The sequence below is a fragment of the Pan paniscus genome, chromosome 19 (assembly GCF_029289425.2).
Source record: "Pan paniscus chromosome 19, NHGRI_mPanPan1-v2.0_pri, whole genome shotgun sequence".
NCBI lineage: Eukaryota > Metazoa > Chordata > Mammalia > Primates > Hominidae > Pan > Pan paniscus.
Genome location: NC_073268.2, coordinates 73,819,874 through 73,840,313, shown reverse-complemented (window position 1 = coordinate 73,840,313; position 20,440 = coordinate 73,819,874). Strand labels below are relative to the sequence as shown.

Here is a 20,440-nt window from a genome sequence, read left to right as displayed (position 1 = left end):
AAAAGCACAGGAGTTTAATCCATTTTTGATGTAAGCACTAATAGTTCTGTGTCCTTGAAGTTCAAAGCAGGCACATACATGTCACTAATTAGCCAAGCACAGAGCCATTCAGCTCCCTCTCATGTTTCTAATTAGGTCTTTAATAACAAACAAACTCCGACCTTACCAAAAGGCTCCCATTGGTCAGTCAAGGAGGGCGGCTGCTTCTCTGTTTACAGTTGCTGCAGGCTGCTAGTTCTACTGGTACATGCCCTTAATCTCAGCCAGGACTGGCCTGTCCTCCAGAGAGACAGGAGGGTCCCTCTATGAGGACAAAAACCCCTTGGTCCACCCTGGAGGGTGGCCTTCCTGACCCTGCTGGGAAGACTAATGGAGGCTGGAGAGCCGTGGTCTCCACAGCAGCAGGCTAGAGATCCCAGCCCCACCTCCCCACCTCCCAGTTAGAGGAGGCTGGGGTACCAGTGACAGCCACAAAGATGTTATGGAGCTTTACATCCAGCAAGAACATGATGATACTTGAGCCCCGTGTTACACACTGGGCCTGCCTGAGGCTCACCCTGCTAGATTCTGGTTTGATGGGTCTGTGATGCAGCCTGGCCACTGCACAGTTTAAAAACTCCCCAGGTGATCCTAACAGGATCAAAGTTCCTGTTAGGAACAGAGGCAAAGTTCAAGAGCCACTGAACTGGCCACAATCTCTGGGTTGATTTGCTCGCTGACAGCAGCTATTAACAGGTCCACTATTATTCATGAATACCATCCACACAGAATCAAACCCTAAGAGATTTAATCAACCACACCCAAGGATGGAAGTCTGAGGACAGATGTGTAAAATGATACACAGTTCTGGAACTGCTTCTGTCCCTCCCATTGCCTTCATGCATTAAACAATTCATGGCTGTTTTCAAATTCCCACTAAGTTTCCTATCACCTGGAACCTCTTGGCTTTCTCTCCACTCACTTCTCTCAGATCTTTTTTCTTTTTTTTCCCTTTTTTGAGAGGGAGTCTTGCTATGTCACCCAGGCTGGAGTGCAGTGGTGCAATCTCAGTTCACTGCAACCTGGGCCTCCCGGGTTCAAGTAATTCTCCTGCCTCAGTCTCCCAAGTAGCTGAGACTACAGGCACACACCGCCACACCTGGCTGATTTTTGTGTTTTTAGTAGAGATGGGGTTTCACCATGTTGGCCAGGCTGGTCTCAAACTCCTGGCCTCAAGTGATCGGCCGCCTCGGCCTCCCAAAGTGCTGGGATTACAGGCGTGAGTCACTGTGCCCGGCCTGTTCTCTCAGATCTTAAGGCACTGTCACTGTCCCTGTTCCTATCTCCAAGGAAAAGGGATTTCCAGCTTTGGAAACAGCAGCAAAACAGAGCTGTAGAGCTGAAATGGCTCCCAAGGACCCTTTAGTCTGAATTCCTCGTTTAGTAGAGGTGGAAGCAGGCCTGGAACCAAGTCTTCTGATTCCCTACTCTGCCTTCTATGCTCTTATGCTGCCTCTATTTTTTCTTTTTAAGCTGTTAATCATCCTCACTGGAGTAATCAACAAGGCAACCTCTCCCCCTAGGAGGGAGAAGGAATAGAAAGCAAGCCTCTCAGCTGCTTTAACTTCGAAGGCCAGGGCATGGGGAGCCACGGGGACAACCCTGAACACAGTGTAAACCTCCAGCAGATCATTTCCAAGCCTGAACGGAATGTGCCCTTTAAGCCAGATGGGAGGGGAGTCACTGGAGTCTTGGGGGCTACCTCCATTGAAGACTTAACGACTATTTTACACACCTGGAGCTGATCAATCAAAAGCCAGAAAACACAGAAGGACACAGCAAAACTGGACTAGGGGTTTCCTCTGACACCGGTCCATAGTGTCTGCTTTGCTGCTGTGTGTCTGTCTTTTCTCTGAAGGATGGTGACGCTGCCGCCACCTTTCCACCTGAGTCAGTGACGGACCCCGACTCCAGGACATCCTGGATCCTATGTCTGTCATACTGAACCTCTCCTCTTCTCCCCAAGGTCAGAAGCCCACCCTCTCCAGGATACAGTCAGAAATAACTTCCCGAAAGAGGGGCGAGCGGGACTGGGGTGCCTTCCCGGCTATACAAGCCTCTGCCACAGGCACGCAGGCATCAAATGTTTACCACAGACCTGGGCAGACCATTTTATTAATATTAATAAGTAACCAGGAACAAAGGGCCCCTTTATTTTTAGCTTTCTCTAATTGTGTAGTAATTACTCATCTACAAAACAAATGAGGCCCTGCTCGCGGTTGCCATGGTACCGGGTGCCCAGCCTCCCTGCAGGATGATTGGCCAAGAAGCCCGCTGCTCCCGCCTTGGCCCCGCCCCTCCACCCCGCCACTGGCTCAGAGCAAAGCCCCAGCAACTGGGCAGCCAATCCCCTCCCAGCCCTAAGGCCGGGCGGGGTTTCCCAGCGACCTTCCAGAAGCGGTCCTCGCAGCCCACAGGAAAAAATGTTGACTCATCCCTACAGAGGACGTCTGTCTTCCCAGAGAAGCCCGCCCGTGCTCCATCGCCTAGTTTCTTCTGGGCATTGGCTAACTTCCCTCAGCCTTGTTTCAGCTAAAGGTTCCCTTCCAATAATTCTCTTCAGGCTGGCTTCCTCTTACACGACCACGCCTCCTCCCGGCCTCCTTTGTCTGACATTGGTCTGAGTGCATTCAGGGACCAGAAACCTGTCAGCCAAAGCCAGGCAGTGTCTGCAACAGCAGGAGCAGGTGCAAAAAATACTTATACTGCCTCCTGAGGCCACTCGTAAATGATTTGGGGTTATCTCCTCCCCCAAGGATAATGGAGAATTTAGTTAAGAGCAGCTGTGGTTTTTTCTTGAGTGTCTGTTTTAAGGTTGCAGAGCCTGGCTCAGCCATCCCAGGGCTGGTACGATGGAGCGTCCGCTGACAGTGGCTTAGAGGACAGAATGACGACAGGCTTAGGCTCAAATCCTGTCTCTGCCACTTCAGATAAGCTACTATCCTTTCCAAACTACAGTTTTTAAATCTTTAAAATGGGAATGAGAATGACAGTGCTCACTTCATAGGGTTATGAGAATTTAATGGGATAAGGCAGGTGGGCTTGACATGGTACTTGGCTCACTCATAATACATGTGAGCTATTATTATTAACATCTATTATCATTATTGTATTCAAATTGACTAGGATGTGTCTCTAGCATTCTATTGACCACTTACAAGATACCTTCCCCTGGAACCCTCTTAGCCTATACCATGGAGTGGCTGCCATCGTGGTGTTTCTCATCCCCTGACAGATCTAATTTCAACAGCCCATCACAGCTGTTCAAAAGCATTATTTGTCTGCTTCCTGTTCTGTGGGATCCCAAGCTGGGAAGGGAGACCTTTTTAAAAAAATTAATATTAATAAGCAACCAAGAACAAAGGGCCCCTTTATTTTCTGTGTTTTCTAATTGCATAGTAATTACTTATCCATATGAAGAATGAGGACTAGGCTGACTTTGCCTCTGGGAGGCCTCATGGTTTGTATTGTTGGGGAAAGCAGGTGCCACCCACAGATACATGCAAAATATCTTCCAAGGACCCATAATCTCACCTTTCATTCAGGAGAGCTCACCAATGAGGAAGAGGACTGAGGACATGGGCAAAGGAGGGGGTGCCCCAGGTAGGGTGAATCAGGTATGGCTTTCTGGCACTTTGAGCCAAATTTTGACAGAGAGGGCAAAGACAAGGACAGAGGGAAATGGAGTGGCAGAAAGAAAGGGGACAGTGGCCACCTCAAGGGCAAAGGAATGGGAAACAATAGCCCCAAGCAGGGAATAAATAACAACTTGTTGGCAGAAGCAAAGGAAAGTTAAGGGAACTAAGGCAGAGATTTGCCATGGAATGCCCTCCTGTGTCTGCTTTCTCAATGCCTCTCACTCCACACCCCTTGCTCCAGGTCACGAGCCCAGCCCCAGCCCCAGCCCCAGCCCCAGCCCCCAGGATTAGGGGTCAGGCTGTTCTTTGTGGAGCTACAGCCAGGCTTATCTTCTTTAGATGGTTCTGTCCTTACTGAGCTCCACTTGCATGAAGAATACGAACCTCCCTCTCCTGTGACTATATCAACATGGCTTTCAAGATCTCCCAGAACCTTGACTGTCTCTATCTCTTCAAGCCCACATTCCCTGCCTAGCAGACAGCTTCCCACTCCAAATTCTCCAGGCCCTGTGTCATGTCTTGCCTCCTCCACTAAGCTTCCTGCCTTCTGGGTACTCTCTGACCATGTAGGAATCTATCCTTATTAAAGGCTAGCTCTCACATCGGTTGTGTACTTTTGTCCTCCCCAGAAGACTGGAAGTCGGCTAAAGGCAAGGACCATGCCATGGACTTATTCTGCATCCCACCCCAGCCCCTAGCATGATGTTGAGTCCAGAGTTAATCGTCTTATGGATAAGAGCAAAAGGCCTACTGCTTCTTGAGCAGCTATATACTAACATCTATGGAGTGTTTACAATGTACACGAATTATCTGTAACTTGTCCTCCCACCTCAGTCCTGCGTCTTGAATCCATCCTGGACAATGTTGTCAAAGCTTGTCTAACATACAAATCTGATGTCAGTTCCTAGTTTCAGGCCTCCCATGATCTCACAGGCCCTGCCCATGTAAATCCAGTCTCCTTAGCGTAGTACCGAGGGTCCCCTGCTCTGATTCTGCCCAGCTGTCTGGCTTTACCTACAGTTACTCCCCTGTTGCATTTTATTCTCCAGCCAGAATAAAGCAGGGCCTCCACCTCACTCCATTGTCCTAGGGTCTAGTGGCTTTGCCCATGATGTTCCCCGGCCCCCTGGGGAGCTCCTATTTGTCCTGTAAAAGTGGAAATATTCACTCCCCTGTGAAACATTCCCTGACTTCCCAGACAAAGCTGATCACTTCCTCCTCTGTGCTACTTCTGTTCATTGGATAGGCTTATGTTACCGGGCTTATGGCATCCTGTTGTAATTACCCATTAGTTTCCACACTAGGTTGGGAGATCTTCAATGGCGTGGAGACTGCTTAGTATTTATCCATGAACTTCTTCCAGGGCTGTGGTGGGCATCCACTGGTTGTCTCTCTGGCATCATTCTTCCTTTTCCCCTCTTATCAGCATGCAGGTTTTCCTTTGGGAACCCATCCTTACACCACTGTGTAAAGAGCCATTCGACTTAGAGGGGGATGGATCCCACCCTCAGTGACTGGTTTTGTAACCCAAGCCTTAGCCAAGCAGCACAAAGCTCTGGACTCTTCCTAGAATTCCAGACCATCTGACTCCCCTCTTCTGGACAGGATGGTATGATGCCAGAAACTGCTGCAATCATTTTGCCACCATGAGGAAAACCAATATAAAGACAGTATTGAAATGAGAAGGAGGGCAAAGCTAAGAGAATTGCAGAAAAAGGATCCCTGAACAAGCCAGGCACGAAGCCCACTCTTCTATGGAGCTTCCAGGATGTCAGCCAATAAATCCCCCATGACATTTAATTCCCTGTAACATTAACCTATAGTGTTTAATCAGAGTTGGGAGGTTTCTGATACAGTCAAAAGCACCCTTGAATCAGGCTTAGGACAGTACCTACCACATATAACAATAATTACTATTGTTATATACTTAATAAATATCTGCCACATTCAACTCCATGGCAGATGTCCCGTAGGTCCTGTTCTGAAATCTACATCTGAAAGATCAGACTATGAGGTTTTAGGCCAGAGACTGAGCGCTTGGCCTATATAGAGCTAGAAGCTGAGGCTACTTGGGCTGTCCCTACATGGGCTTTTATTTTATTTTATTTTATTTTATTTTTCCTACATGGTCTTTATTCCTGCTTGTGCCCGGTATCCTGGGGGGCAGGTGTGTCCCTCATAAAAAACACAGCTTCTCCAGAGGGCTACTTAAGGAGGCCAAAGACCTGGGTTCAAGTCCAGGGTTCTTCACCTTTGACCAAAGCCTTGCTCTCCAGGTAACCAGGTGTGTGATTTTAAATAAGTCACATAGCCATTCTGTAGCCCAGCTTTCTCACAAAAACAAAACAAAAACATGCTTGTAAACCAGGCCACAAACTTCTGCCTTCCTGACTGTCTCCCAGGGTGGCTATGGTAATATACATCACGGTGTATATCTGAAAGTCAAAACTCTGCAGAGGCCAGGCACAGTGGCTCACACCTGTAATTCCAGTGTTTTGGGAGGTCAAGGTGGGAGGATCATTTCAGGCCAGGAGTTTGAGACCAGCTTGAGCAATATAGTGAGACCCTGTCTCTACCAAAAACAAACAAACAAAAACAAAAAAAGAAAAAACAAAAAACACACAAAAAAACCAAAGCCGGGCACGGTAGTATGAACCTACATTTCCAACTACTTGGGAGGCTGAGGAAAGAGGTTCACTTGAGCCCAGGAGTTCAAGACTGCACTTCATTCCAGCCTGGGCAACATGTGAGAGTCTGTCTCAAAACAACAACAACAACAAACCAACCAACCAACCGACCAAATAAAAAAAAACCTCTGCAAAACACAAGCAACCATGAATGATACACCCGGGCACATGCTCCTTGGATGGTTCTCACCAACCTGCAGGTTGATCAGCTTTAGGGGCTTCCTAGACCCTGCAGTGCCCCCACCCAGCCCAGGGTGCAAGGAGCGGGTCTCTAGACCCCTCTCTGTTGTGCTCTACACGCCCTTATGGAGCTATGAAGGACACCACCACACTTTCCACCCCTGCTCCAGACAGCTGGGCCTGAGCTCCTGAGCCGACACAAGAGCAACGACCAACCAGCTCAGGGGGCAGGCAGAGATGTGTCAACCACTGAAAATAATTCCACGGATTTGAAAGACCATTAACATTCCCCCACTCCATTCACTTTAGGATTAACTTATACTTAGGTCTGGGCTTCAAGGCTAGTCACTAATTGCACTAGAGTTGATTTATCAAGTGCACAGTATTTCTATTACAAAATTATTGATTAGAGCTGATGTATTTTATCCTCAACAGGTTTGGTCTGAAAGCCCTTGGAAAATGAATGAAGCTGAGGTCAGCAGCGGGCAGCTGTGAGCATTATTATAAATTCACTGGGGTTACTGAAATCCAATGCTGGACTCTTTATGGTGAAAGTCCTGGCTCTCCCAGAAATGAACATTTTAATGACAAACTGGGAAACGACGTATCCATCCCCAGAACACATGGCAGTAGACTGAGAGATGTGTGTTCAGGTAAGATCCTTTGGTAAGTCTGGTTGTGGTGGCTGGCCCTAGTGGGTCAGAGATTTGTTCTCCCCCTGGGCCACTACTGGCTGTATTCTATGGCCACAGATGTGGCTTTGTCTTAGCACAAGGGTGTCCCCATGACCTTACCCACAAATGGACCATCTTGGGTCCACAGCCCCCAGAGGATGCTTGCTGCTAGCACAGGAGGCTGGGTGAGGAAGCAGAGATGGAGGCACTGCATCCCCCGCTCCGCCCCCCATCAGATCTTGCTCATGGAGCACAGGAAAGCCATCTTCAGAAATGAAGGCACACATTGATCCATTTTCCTTTTTTAAATGAAGCTGACAGTGGTCATTCTGAGGCCAGAAACAGAGCATTGTGGGAAACACGGACTTTCAGAGGACAGGACCAGAGTCTCAGGCCACTGAAGGCTAGAAATACCATCTGCCTTTATATTCCTTGGTGCTTGGTACAAAACAAATCCTTAATAAATACATGTTGAAAGCAATACCTGGGAACCCTAAAGCTTATGGTACAACTGACCCAAATAGCTCCAGGATCCCTCCAGCAAGTGGAAGAGTGTATGTGGGACACTATCTTTCATGTCCCCCAGCCCCTAACATATATAAGGCAGAGGCTAGCAGTGGGGACACAGAAAACATCTTGAAGGGGGATTGGGATGGGCATATCTACTTCTTGAGATCTATTCTCCTCCCTAAAGCATTTTCTTTTCTGGTTCAAGTTAAACTATTTATTCCATCCCCTGACTTGCATTTTACTTTTTGCTCATTTTACCAACTGGAACTGGAGCTCTTAGAATTTCCAGCCACAGGGCAGCAAAGCCATTTTCCTAGCAGAACCAGACCTGGGATTTAGGCCAGTGGGAGGGGATTTTCTGCTCTCTCTGCCTTCTGTCCCTACCCTCTTCTCTTACTCCCCAGCCTCGGACCAATTTGCAGCTTCAGCAGCCCTGAAGCCTGACAGTTCCAGCCATCTCCCTGTGTACCTCCCCCACCCGCACCCCCATGCAGGCCAAGCTAGAAGAACAGCTCCTTCCAGATTTATCTTCCTGGGCCTTGGCGCCCTCATCCTGTTTGGTGGCAGACTGGCCTTACTCACATTCAATCCTTGTTCATTCCGATTCTGCCACCAATTTCCACAGCATGGTAGATTCTTTCCACAGCGCTACCATTTTGCTCTATCTCTACGCATTCTCTCAGGGGACTTTATGGACTCCGACGTTTTCCTGGGCTTCTGTCTCCCACAGTAGATAACTTGCACCCTGAAGGTTCAGATCCCACCTGTGTTCCATCAATGTTCTTGCAGCACTGGGCAGAGCCACCACATCCTGACTTAAAGAGCAGGTTCCAGGAGGCAGGCACTACTCACTCAGCATCAACATGTAAAGAGTAGGGACACCTCCAGAAGCTCTGAGAGACCTCTGGCACTCCCTTATGGCTTGTCACCACAAATGTAGGGAAGATGGCGTGTCCAAAGATGACTGGCTGCACGTGCTCCTGTTCTAAGGGCACAGGCTGCAGGACTGCTCCTTTCCCCTCTAGGGAGCCTTCCTGGGGAACTGGAGGAAACTAGGGGTGGTTCCTCTTGGATGTTCCAAGCTGACCTTCCTTTCTGTCTCCATGAAACTGTGCCACTCACCTCCATGCTAAGAATGTCACCACTCTCACCCTACTTAACCTTCACCAACCCTAAGAACAAATGGCAGTGATTCACTAGGGCCAAGTGCATTCCCTGTCTGCAGACCAAGGATCTCAAGATCTCAATCCCTTCCTTACCATGTCTCATTTCCCCTCCACCCCAAGAAGTAATCCATATAGACAGGACTGCCACATAGATCTGTATCCCTGAAGGGCTGGCTGTGACCTGCCAAAGGACTCAAGGAGTAGAGGGGCTTGAAGGAGTCTTGCTGGTAGGCCTTAAGAAATAAAAAAAGATCTGCTCTGTTCAAGAATAGTATGAGAAAGACAAGAACAAGGAAGACCTTTAAGACTCCTTCCAATCCTGGCTCCATTTTTGCACTATAATTGGATGATATCAACAGAGACCTCAGTGAGGAAGGCTAGAGCTGAGGGTGGAGACCCAGTTCTGGACTGGGGGAACGGGGAGTGTGAGGGGAGGTGGTGGTGGCTGATGGTGAGAACATGGATCCAAGCCCCTTGGAAACATTGAAAATATGGAGCCCCTTCTCTTCCTGGTCCCCGCACTATCCTTCAGACGGCCGTGCTGTGCCGAGCCGTCAAAGACCCTGTAATATCAACTCAACAATGCATGTACTACAACTACAGCTACGGCTACCAGTACATCTACTACAGTGCATGCATTTAGTTCAGTCCCACAGATACATACAATCTAAGAACAGGCAGGGGAGGTGTGAAATGTTTTACTGGACAACAGGTGTTTTGGAGTTGTAACTAATAAAAAAAATCAAAAACGAAAGTGTACAAAAAAAGACATTTCTTGAGAGTTGGATATGAGTTTGTTTCTTGAACTGTTTCATCTGAACAAGCAAAAACATGCAAACCAGCTGGTACTAACAGGAAGCTGGACACTGAGAGAGGATTAATAGGTGTGGACAAACCTTCCCGCTGAGCGTGCTCAGAAGAGTGTTTGAGAGGAGGTGTGCAGATCCTAGCGTAAGAGAGGCGGGAAAGTATGCCTCAGAGACACTCTCACCGCAGCCCCAACCAAGCAAGAGAAAAGACAACAGAAATATGACTGCTCACACTCACCACCACCATCAGGAGCTCATGTTACTAGATTGGAATAAAGCTGGCAAGTATAAAGTACAGTAAGGGGTCCTGGCTGGGGCCGGGTGGGTGGAGAGAGGTGGGACGGGGAGGTACCAGGGGCTCAGAAGCTCTAAGATTGATACACAGACCCACCCATAATGTCACCCCAAACTAAAATACCCTGAATATCCAAACCACTTCCCTCACCTGTCGGGGGAGGCTTCTGTCAAACTGAATTTAGGTTTGGGTGGGACATGATGGGGCCACTGGAACTGAATGAATACGATCAAAATAAACAAACAAACTCTCGACTGAGCACAAGAAAAGATGACATTTCAAACTACCAGGTGAAGGGAAAAGAAAAGTGACCACTGATAGTGAAGTTATCTAGGAGTCGGCAGGGACCTCACCTGGTGGGGTCCCCTGAGCCCTGCTCACCTCAGGTCCTAGGGGAATTAGGAACAGGTGGGCAGGCTGGCCCAGAGGAGTTGGCTGAGGTGGGCACAGACCTCAAGGCCCCCCCGGACCTCCTACCCTGACACCATAGCCCTGATGGATCCAAGTTGCCACCCTGAGCAAAAACGAAGCTGCCTCCCACCCCACGGCCCTCAGCAAGTGCTTCTCACTTCAGGAAGCTCCCCCTGTAAGTCATAATGGAAGGGAAAAAAAAAAAAAACCCAAACGTTGGAGCTAGACAAAAATCAAAGACAAAAAAAGGGCCGTCCATAGGATGATGTCTGATCCCTAAATGAAGCCTGAGAGCCCCTGGGGAGCAGAGGCCACGTTTTCTACTGTTTGGAGTTGCCTGCCAGGTTTAGCATGGTACCAGGTTCAAGGTAGGTACTCAACAGACTCTCCCTGAATGTCTCCCTGTGTCTCCCTATAAGGGAATGCAGTTGAGTTCATGCTGACCTGCAGTAGTTGAGGCTGCAGGAGCATCCTGGGGAGGAGCTGGGGTGAGTAAGGGCTTCAGGAGCTGGGGAAGGTGAAACTAGGCCATCAACACCCAGTGAGCCCTCTGTGGCCTAGACTGATGCACACACCCAAGTGAGTCTTTGTGGTCTTTGAAATTCAGAGCAAAGAGCTTTTGCCACGGAGAGGCCACCCACAGGTAAATAATTGGCCATCCCATCAGGCTTGGCTTCCCGATCATTTTCTAGAGGGAGTGAGGTGACAGTCCCCTTACTGGCAGAATGCGTTAAAAGAAAGAAAGGCAGAGCGCTTCCTTTCCCAAACCTGTAACCCTGTTCCAGGTCCAAAGTGGGGCTGAGGAACTAGGGTAGCCTGGCTACACACAGGCAAGTGTCTTCCTGCCTAGGCAGTGCTCTCACTATGGTGGATACAGTCTAGTCATTGCCCTGGGGCACATCCCAAGCCCCTGACACACCCTGCCCGGCAGCACTGCAGGGTTGCCCTGTAGCTTCTAGGCTGACCCTGCACCCTGTGGGGCGGGGCGGGCACCTTGGAGTTGAGGATTTACTCCTTGCGCTAACCCAGGCTGGTGTGGGCAGGTGGTCTGGGAGCACACTCCTGAATACAGTTCACTAACAGTGCAGCGATGAGCATGGCTGACCTAGAATGGGCTGGGAGAGACTTTGCTCCCGATGGAAATGGCTACAAATCAAACACCACTGATCCCGAAAAAAAAAAAAAAAAATGTGTGACTGGAGATGACCTTGGGGGTTAGGAGTTAGAGGGATGGGTGGGACTCCCGCCTGGCTCTGGGGTCCATGAGAGGGTAGGGTGGCAGAAGGGGGCACAGGCCGTGGGAGACGGCTCTCAGACTCATAAAGAACCCCATGCTGCCCTTTAAACTTGCCATGAAGTCAAGGAGAACGGGGTGGGGTGGGGAGAGAGGCAGGGTTAATTTTGGGTTAAAGTTTAGTTTCATAATCCAAGTTATAAAAAGAAAGAAACTGAACGGAGAAAACAACAACCAACAACACTCAAAAATCTCAAGAGTTTTCTTTTATCTTTTCCCCAACCCCAGGCACAGGTAGGGCCAAGGCTTGTTTATAATGATACCAAAAAGCACTCAAGTTAAAAAACCAAATGGCACCGGGAGACACGAGGCAGCTGTGTACCCCGCCCCCGGGGCCCGGGGGGACTGAGGGACACTGGCCAGAGGGCAGGTGGGGCCTTTGGACACTGGCTGTGGTGAGCAGAAGCTCAGGAAGGGGGCCCCACTCTCTGGACCTGCCTGCCAGTCTGCCCACTTGCCAGCTCTCTGGCAAACTGACCCTCGGCAACCCCTGAGAACTCCCTAGCCCCCTCCAAACAAAACCCCAATGGGATGATTCGGGGGAGTGGATCCTTTGTAGCTCGAGGCAGTGCCAGTTTGCATGGAACGGATTTTTACTGAAGTTTTCTAATGGGCCTCACTGTGCCAACTTCTCATCACCCAGGGTGTGGGTTCTTGGCATTTGCCCTCTGGGCTTTTAATGCTCTATTTCCTGGTACCCTCACCAGTCCCCCACCCTGCCCAGCCCCACCCTCCTCAGAGCCCTGTGACATCAAACTAGGCGCTTCCCTGGGTGCTCCAGAGCCCTGTCCGTGGGGCGTGGGGGGACAGAGCTGCAAACCATGACCACTCAGTTCAGGGAGCAGGGATGGGGAGGGAGCCCAGGGCACAGCAGAAGCCCTGCTTGCCTGGGAAGGCAGAAAGCATTCTGGGGAGAGGGACAAAAGGGACCCCGGGCACCCTGGACATATCCCAGCTCTGGCCTGACCCCATGGTAATGCTGGGAAAGTGTTCCCATGTCACTTGAGGGGTTCCAGACCTCCAAAAGGTTGGCTTTGGAGACAGAAGGACTGGAGCAACCTCATGGGACAGAAAGCCCAATTCCCTTGGCAGCTGGAGCTGAGGAGTCTGGCTAAGAAGAGTCTGGGAGGCACAGCGGCTCCAGAAACAGCAGCTTCATTCACTGAGGCCCAGGGCTAGTCCCACGGCTGCTTTCAGGGGCTCTGGGGGTTTAGCCAGACCAGCAAGCCCACCTACCAGTGCAGCAGGGGCCCAGGGGACAGCCTAGCACTTCTCTGGCTGGCTCAGGGACCCCAGGAAGGGAGACTGTTGAATTAGCAAAAGCCAAGGAGGGAAATGACCACAGGTACCCGAAGCTAGCTGTCAGGTGACGGGATGGTCAAAGTCAAAAAGAAACTCAGGTTTTTTTTTTTTTTTTTCAAGGAGAGAATAATAATCTGCCTTTGGTTTGCAGTCCCATGACTGTGACTGACCCCACTACAAGTGCCCTGGGTGGCCAGGCCTTGCCCACGCCTCCCTGTCCACCCCCTCCCCGGGGCTGTGGTGAGAGTGGTGTTGGACAGATGCAGCCACACAGATCCGACAGGGCCTTGACCTCCCCCTGCACACTGGGGGCATGCCTGGGAGTCGCCTGTCCCATACACCTTCCTACCTGATCCTCTTGCTGCCGCCACCGCCGCTGCTGCCACTGGTCCATAAGCCGCTGCTGGGAAGCCTGGTCAGGAGAGAGAGGAGCCTGAGTCATGGAGGAATCCTTGAAAGGGCCAGGCACAGACCTAGGTCACGGGCCACACAACCCCCGCCCTCCACACAAAGACAGGAGTGGGAAGGGATTTTCACAGGGCAGCTTTTGAGAGGGACACAGAGTAGTGGCTGTCAGGCTTCCGGAAGGCACAACATCTTTAGGTGCGTTTGATTCTCACCCATTTGTCACCCCAGAAGCTGGTTCTAGAAGGCCCACAACAATAATTCAAGAATTGTAGGAGGAATTTTTTTCTTGAGAAGCAGGGTTGAGCTCCCTGTTGGCCCTGCATCGACACAGTGGCTCCCCTGGGGTTGTCTTGAGTAGAACTGAGCATGGCTGGGCTGGCCCACTGCTCCTGGCAGAGATCATGGCGGAGTGGTCAGCCCCGTGCCACAGGCAGGAGGCACTTGGGACGGCCTCTTGACAGAGCAGGCACCTTGGCCGGGAGCTGGCTTAATTCCAGCTGTTCTCCAAAGGCTCTGCAGGTTAGCATGGCCTTTTTGACTCCAGACTTTTGTCAAAACATCAAGTCAGCAGCATCACAGCCCCAGGCCCGAGGGTGAAGCATTGGGGGGTCCCAGGTGATTGCATACACATGGAGCCAGATAGGGAAGGGAGTGCGGGGCTGCAGGGGTCTATGTGGGGTGAGCCCTGTGGCTTTATTTGATCTCTCAGTGTTTCAACCTCCTGAGGCAATTGTGGGAATTTAGATGTGGTTCTTCGGTCTGAGCCCCACGGTCTAGATGAAGCTGGCACTGGAGGGTCTCCTAGGGGTCCCTGGATTTCTTCTTGATCAAGGCTTATGCTATCTAAAAATGCACCGGGCAGCAAGGATGTCCCAGCAACGGGAATAATAGTCAGGAGGCCAAGGTAACCTCTTGTAGCTGCAGAATCCAGATGAAGTATGCCAAGTTCCCTACCCTGGGCTTCTCTCAGCCACCAGCACGTGCACGCACAGCCTCGTGCTGGGACATACACAGATACACTCCCATACATATAAAGACAAACATCCTCTGCCATCCAGGCAGATGCTTGGAGGCCTGACCCCAAGACCCACTTCCAATCACTGTGGTTTTAAATGATGTGCCAGAAGCCAGCCGCAAACTCAATAAACAGCCCCCAACAGGGCTGCTCAACTTTAGCTACTGAGCCTTTTAAACAAGGAATTTCTACAGGATGAGAGGAAGACATGCACCGTCAAGGGCAGGGAGCAGAGGAGGGAAGAAAGCAGAGACAAAGCTCCCCCAAACAGAGCGAACTAGAAGCCCACTAAGCACTAAGACTATTGTCCTAGCTACACGGTACTACGGAAGGGAAAGAAGTTCAAAGGGGAACATGCTACACTAAAAAGGTCAGGCTAAGCTACTTAAAATGTCAATGAAAAGAGACATACTTGCATTTAAATATGGTAATAGGGCTGTTGAAGGGGGAAAAAGAAAGATCCAGGTGAAATAAATGTATGGTTGTCCCTGGCTGCAGGTCTCCAAGCTCCCATGGAGACCATGCATGGTGACTGGAGGCCCTCCCTTCCCCAGAAGGCAGCAATGAACCGAGAGGGAGACCAAGGAAGGGACCCCCAACCAAGTCCTCTCCCCATTTCTTCCAGGCGGCATCTAGATTTCTGAAGATGAGGGTCTTGGCAGAAATTGCTGAAGAAACATAAGGAAGAAGTCAAGTTATTTCTCTCTGTCCCAACCCCCAGGACACCCAGGCTTCTGCTGCTGTTAAGAGCAAGGCCCAGGGGATGCTGGAGGGAGAGAGTGCAGGTGAGTCATTCCTTTGCACTCCTTACCATGCGCTGAAAACAGCAGGTTTCCTTGGAAGCACGGAAAGACTTGGGGGAGGGGGAAAGAGGAACGAAGTGGGGGAGGTGAGTGTAGTCAATAAAGACTTGTTAACAGAAGGTCCATTTTCTGGAATTGAGTGAATTTTGGACAAAAAGTCTGAAAGAGGAAGAAAAAAAAAACTTATCCAAGAAAGGAAATCCATTATCCTTAATCTCAAATAAAGGCTCCTGCTGGAGGTGGAGCATCAGACACTGCTGAGGGCTGGAATTTCATCTCCACCCTGGAGAGGGAGGGTGTGAGAAGAGGGGCCGAAGGAGCAGGGCTGCCCGATCTGTCCCTCACACAGCACAGGCAGCAGCTCCATAGTCGCCGCCCCACTGCCTCTGTGCCCTACATCTGAAACACCAGGGCCTTGCCAAAACCTGGCCTAGCCCCTTGGGAGCCTCCTGGTGGGGAAGGGATGGAGCTTGCACCAGCATCCTGCACAGCCGTCCTCCTGGCCCCCTTCTGCTGCTCCTCGCCATCCCCGTCCTGTTCCATTAGGCCATCCAGCCTCACCAGTCACCCCTCACCCGCCAAATACATTTTCCATATGACCTGGCAGACAGGCCCCTGATACTGAGTTCCCAGGGCCAGGCCTCTTCTTGGTGGCTGGGCTTGCGGGAGATGGGCAAGCACAGATACAAGGGGTGTGTGTGTTGGGTGTGTATGTGTTAAGTGTATGTGTGTTGGGTATGTGTTAAGTGTATGTGTGTCAGGTGTATGTGTGTAATGTGTGTTTGTTGGGTGTATGTGTGTTGGGTGTATGTGGATGTGTGTGTTGAGTGTATGTATTGGATGTGTGTATGTGTGTGTGTTGAATGTGTTGTGTACATGTGTTGGGTGTATGGATGTGTGTGTTGAGTACGTGTGTGTTATGTGTTGTGTATATGTGTTGGGTGTATGTGGATGTGTGTTGAGTGTATGTATGTGTTGTGTGTGTTGTGGTTGTTGAGTGTATGTCTTGTGTACCTGTGTTGGGTGTATGTGGATGTGTGTGTTGAGTGTATGTATGTATTGGGTGTGTGTGTTGTATATTGAGTGTATGTATTGTGTACATGTGTTGGGTATATGTAGATGTGTGTGTTGAGTACATGTGTGTTGTGCATGTGTTGGGTGGACTAGGGGCACCCCAGCTGGGGCTGCCAGAGGCCAAAGAAACATCCTGGTGGCCTGAGCCTAAGGCTGTGGTGACGGAGGGCACAGGCTGTCTCCAGGACAGGCCCTTCGCAGGACACAGGAGGGGCCTGAGGACCAGGAGGCCCCTGGTGGAAACAACTCTCTGGGGCTGGACCTGGGAGGGCTGGGAAATGCAGGGGAGAGACGCCTGGCAGAGTGGCCTCGTGGCACTGTCTTCAGCATTTTTCCCCAGGCCCTGAGGAGGCAGGGGTCATCTGGGGCAGGCTACTTCCTTGGGAAAGCAGGGGCTGGGTTATCAAGGAGGGGACTGCCTTAGCAGAGAGTGCTTGGGGGAAGACTGCAGGGAACCAGGCAGGTGGTCTGGCAGGGCTCAAGGCTTCTTCATAGGGCCTCGGGCCAAGCAAAGCTGCGGCAGAGCTCCTTGGTCCATGGGTGCCCACAGATGCCCAGCACCCCACTGCCCAGAGTGGGAAATGATCACCCCTCCACTGCTGGAAATGTGGTGGGGGGGTCCCTCCTCAACATAGCTTCCCCGGCCAATGTGTGAAGGGGCCACCAGACTCCCCCTCCTGAGGCAGGGCAGCACAGCAAACAGCAGAGCACGCAGACCTGGAGCCTGTCTGGGTTCGATGCCTGGCTCAGCCACTTACTAGCTGTGTGACTTTGGGCAAGGTGCTTATGCTCTCTTTGCCTTGATGTCCCCAACTGTAAAGGAGATGACCATTTTAGTGTAGGATTAATATATGCAAAGTGCTTAGATGAATGCCTGGCAGTGAGTTAGCTTAATTAGTGAGAGCTAGGCCAGGCGCGGTGGCTCATGCCTGTAACCCCAACACTTTGGGAGGCCAAGGTGGGCGGATAACTTGAGGTCAGGAGTTCAAGACCAGCCCGGCCAACATGGGAAAACCCTGTCACTACACACACACACACACACACACACACACACACACACACACACACACACACACACAAATTAGCCAGGCATGGTGGTGCATAGCCAGGCATGGTGGTGCATGCTTGTAATCCCAGCTTCTTGGGAGGCTGAGGCAGGAGAATCACTTGAACCTGGGAGGTGGAGGTTGCAGTGAGCCGAGACTGCACCACTGCACTCCAGCCTGGGTGAGAGCGCAAGACTCTGTCTCAAACAAACAAACAAACAAACACTCTTTGGCCAGGTGCAGTGGCTCATGCCTGTAATCCTAGCACTTTGGGAGGCTGAGGCGGGAGGATCACCTGAGGTCGGGAGTTCAAGACCAGCCTGGCCAACATAGTGAAACCCTGTCTCTACTAAAAATACAAAAATTAGCTGGGTGTGGTGGCGCATGTCTGTTCCAGCTACTTGGGAGGCGGAGGCACGAGAATTGCTTGAACCTGGGAGGCAGAGGTTGCAGTGAGCCAAGATCGCATCACTGCACTCCAGCCTAGGCGACAGAGCGAGACTCTGTCTCGAAGAAAAAAAAAAAGAAAGAAAAAGTTGGTGACAGCTGCCATTGTGATGAGGCCTACCAGGTCTCTGTCCAGGCATCAGTCCTGTCTTCAAGACAGGACTCTTCACCAGGCAGGGGTGTTCCACTGTCTCCAAGGTAGGAGCCATGGTCAGCTGGTAGTAAGCACACAGGGGGCCTGAATTTCTTTCTTTTTCCTTTACTTTTTTTTTTTTTTGAGACAGAGTCTCACTCTGATGTTCAGGCTGGAGTGCAGTGGTGCAATCGTGGCTTGCCGCAACCTCCGCCTCCAGGGTTCAAGCAATTCTCATGTCACAGCCTCCCGAGTAGCTGGGATGACAGGTGTGTGCCACCACTCCTGGCTATTTTTTTTTTTTTTTTTTTTGTATTTTTAGTAGAGTCGAGGTTTCACCATGTTGGCCAGGCTGGTCTTGAACTCCTGACCTCAGGTGATCTGCCCACCTTGGCCTCTCAAAATGCTGGGATTACAGGTGTGAGCCACCGTGCCTGGCCTGAATTTCTTATTGATTACAGTGGTCTGGTATCCTTCATAATACCCCAACTTCATAGCATCATTTTAGTGGAGTTAACATAGCTCAAAATTAGAATACACATTCTGTTTAGCTCTAACAATGACAAGTGGGCCAAGGGGTCAGGCATGACCCTAGTGGCTTAATACCTATCATATGTTAGTAAATCCAGCAGAAAAGAGAAAATCATTTTGCTGATCAAATCTCAGAGGGCCTGAGAGCTATAGGTTGACCACCTGGAACTTAGGTACTAGGAATGTGTTATGCTCCTCCTGTTTGAGAACCTTATATTCAAAACGAGGATGTCTGGCTAAAAAAGAAAGAAGCACTAATGGTGGAATTCCAGGCATGAACAGGGGCCACGGCTTGTAGGAAACGTCTTGTTTAATGGGAGTCAGACTCGAAGACCCATTCTTGCTAGAATGGAGTTCCTCTGCCCTTCGAGTGGGATAACAGAAGAATCACCCCCTTGGCCTCAAAGCCCAGCCTTCAGCCCTGGCTGTCCCTGCTTTGCTGTGCAATTGGACACGACACTTCACTTCTTTGGGCCCTATGTAACTTTTCTCTGTTGCATGGAGGTTGGGCAAGATGACCTCTAACGTCCCTTCATCTCAGACCCTGCTTGAGCTTGTCTGCGGGGAGGAGGATGATAAACCCAAGTCCTCTGAGGTTGGTGCTAACACGGCTCTGGGGTTAGTGACTCATCTAAGTGAAAGATGTCACCAACCTGCTGACAGTGGATGAGACACTTTGCTGGACTTTTTGGAGTTGTGATGATCTAGTGCAAATTAGAAGTCAATGGTGCTTTTGGGTTTTGGGGACTTTGAGGATGATATGATACCACACTTACTTTTTATTGCTTTTCTGGCACTTACCAGCTTCTTCCTTACCTAAGCACAGTTATTTTTGTGTGCATATCTTATTTCTCTTGCTGGGTGACAAACTCTTCTAGGGCAGGGACTCAGTCACATGTCCCACTTAGGACCTAGCCCAGAGTCTTCCCCACAGAAGACTGTCAATGAGCATCAGTTGATGATGGTCAGGATGCTCTGATGCAGTGGATGAGGGTATGGTCTGGGAGTCACTGCTCTGGGTAAACTGCAGCTGAAAGGCAGCACTGCCTACAAGAAGTAGCCTCCCTAGTCCCACGATCCTCCACCCCAGTGGGGGCACATTCAACGCCCCTGGAGGGGTCCAGGGGCATGATTCAACCAGCAGATGGGACACAGCTATGGCAAATGGGAGTGCCCTGCTCTGTATGGGTGCTGATTCTCAACCCTGGTTGCTCACTGGACCCACCTGGGAAGCTTTAACAAATGCTGATTTTTGGGTCCCACCCCTGCGATTCTGATTACTTGGTCTGCAGAGCAGCCTCGGCACTGGGACCTTTAAAAGCTTCCCAGGGCCAGGTGTAGTGTCTCATGCCTTTGGGAGACTGAGGCGGGAGGACTACCTGAGGTCAGGAGTTCAAGACCAGCCTGGCCAACCTGGTGAAACCCTGTCTCTACTAAAAATAAAAAAAAAAAAGCTAGCCAGGCGTGGTGGTGGGCACCTTTAATCCCAGCTGCTCGGGAGACTGAGACATGACTATCACTTGAACCCAGGAGGCAGAGGTTGCAGTGAGCCAACATTGCACCACTGGACTCCAGCCTGGGTGACAGAGCCAGATTCTGTCTCAAAAAAAACAAAAAACAAAAAACAAAAACACTTCCCAGATGACCCCAGTGTACAGCCCAAGGCTGTAAAAAGTAAATTTGTGGCACACATCTTCAGTCTGCCAGCCCCTCCACTTTGCAGAAGCAAAGGGGCTCCTGAGAATACAGGGGGCTAACTCTTGTGGCCTGACCCTGTGAGAGCCAATGCGATGTCTCCACTTGGTGCAGTGGTCTCAGTCCAGCCTGGAGGAGCCTTAACCCTGTCCCCAACCCTGCCCACAGAATCGGGTGGGACCCGGGTCTCTGTGTCTTTTAAAGGCCTTCCGGATGATTCTGATGCACAGTGTAGGCAGAGAACGCTTGATTTAGAGGAAGCTTTGGGGTCTTTGTTTTTAGT

The 20,440-nt window shown here is 50.5% G+C and overlaps 1 protein-coding gene across 6 annotated transcripts in view; it reads right to left on the bottom strand.

The window, feature by feature from the left end:
• Positions 1-20,440, bottom strand: part of MSI2 (musashi RNA binding protein 2) — a 428,034-nt gene that overhangs the window by 19,169 nt on the left and 388,425 nt on the right. For 2 of the 6 annotated variants that reach the window (XM_034942534.3, XM_034942536.3), the window contains exons 11-12: positions 14,841-14,864; positions 13,355-13,417 (exon numbers count right to left, since the gene is read on the bottom strand). In XM_034942534.3, the coding sequence (XP_034798425.1) occupies positions 13,355-13,417; positions 14,841-14,864 (87 nt within the window). Of the gene's footprint in view, positions 1-9,790; positions 9,841-13,354; positions 13,418-14,840; positions 14,865-20,440 lie in introns of all 6 variants that reach the window. The other 4 variants (XM_034942537.4, XM_034942535.3, XR_010110574.1 and 1 more) reach the window with 3 other exon arrangements.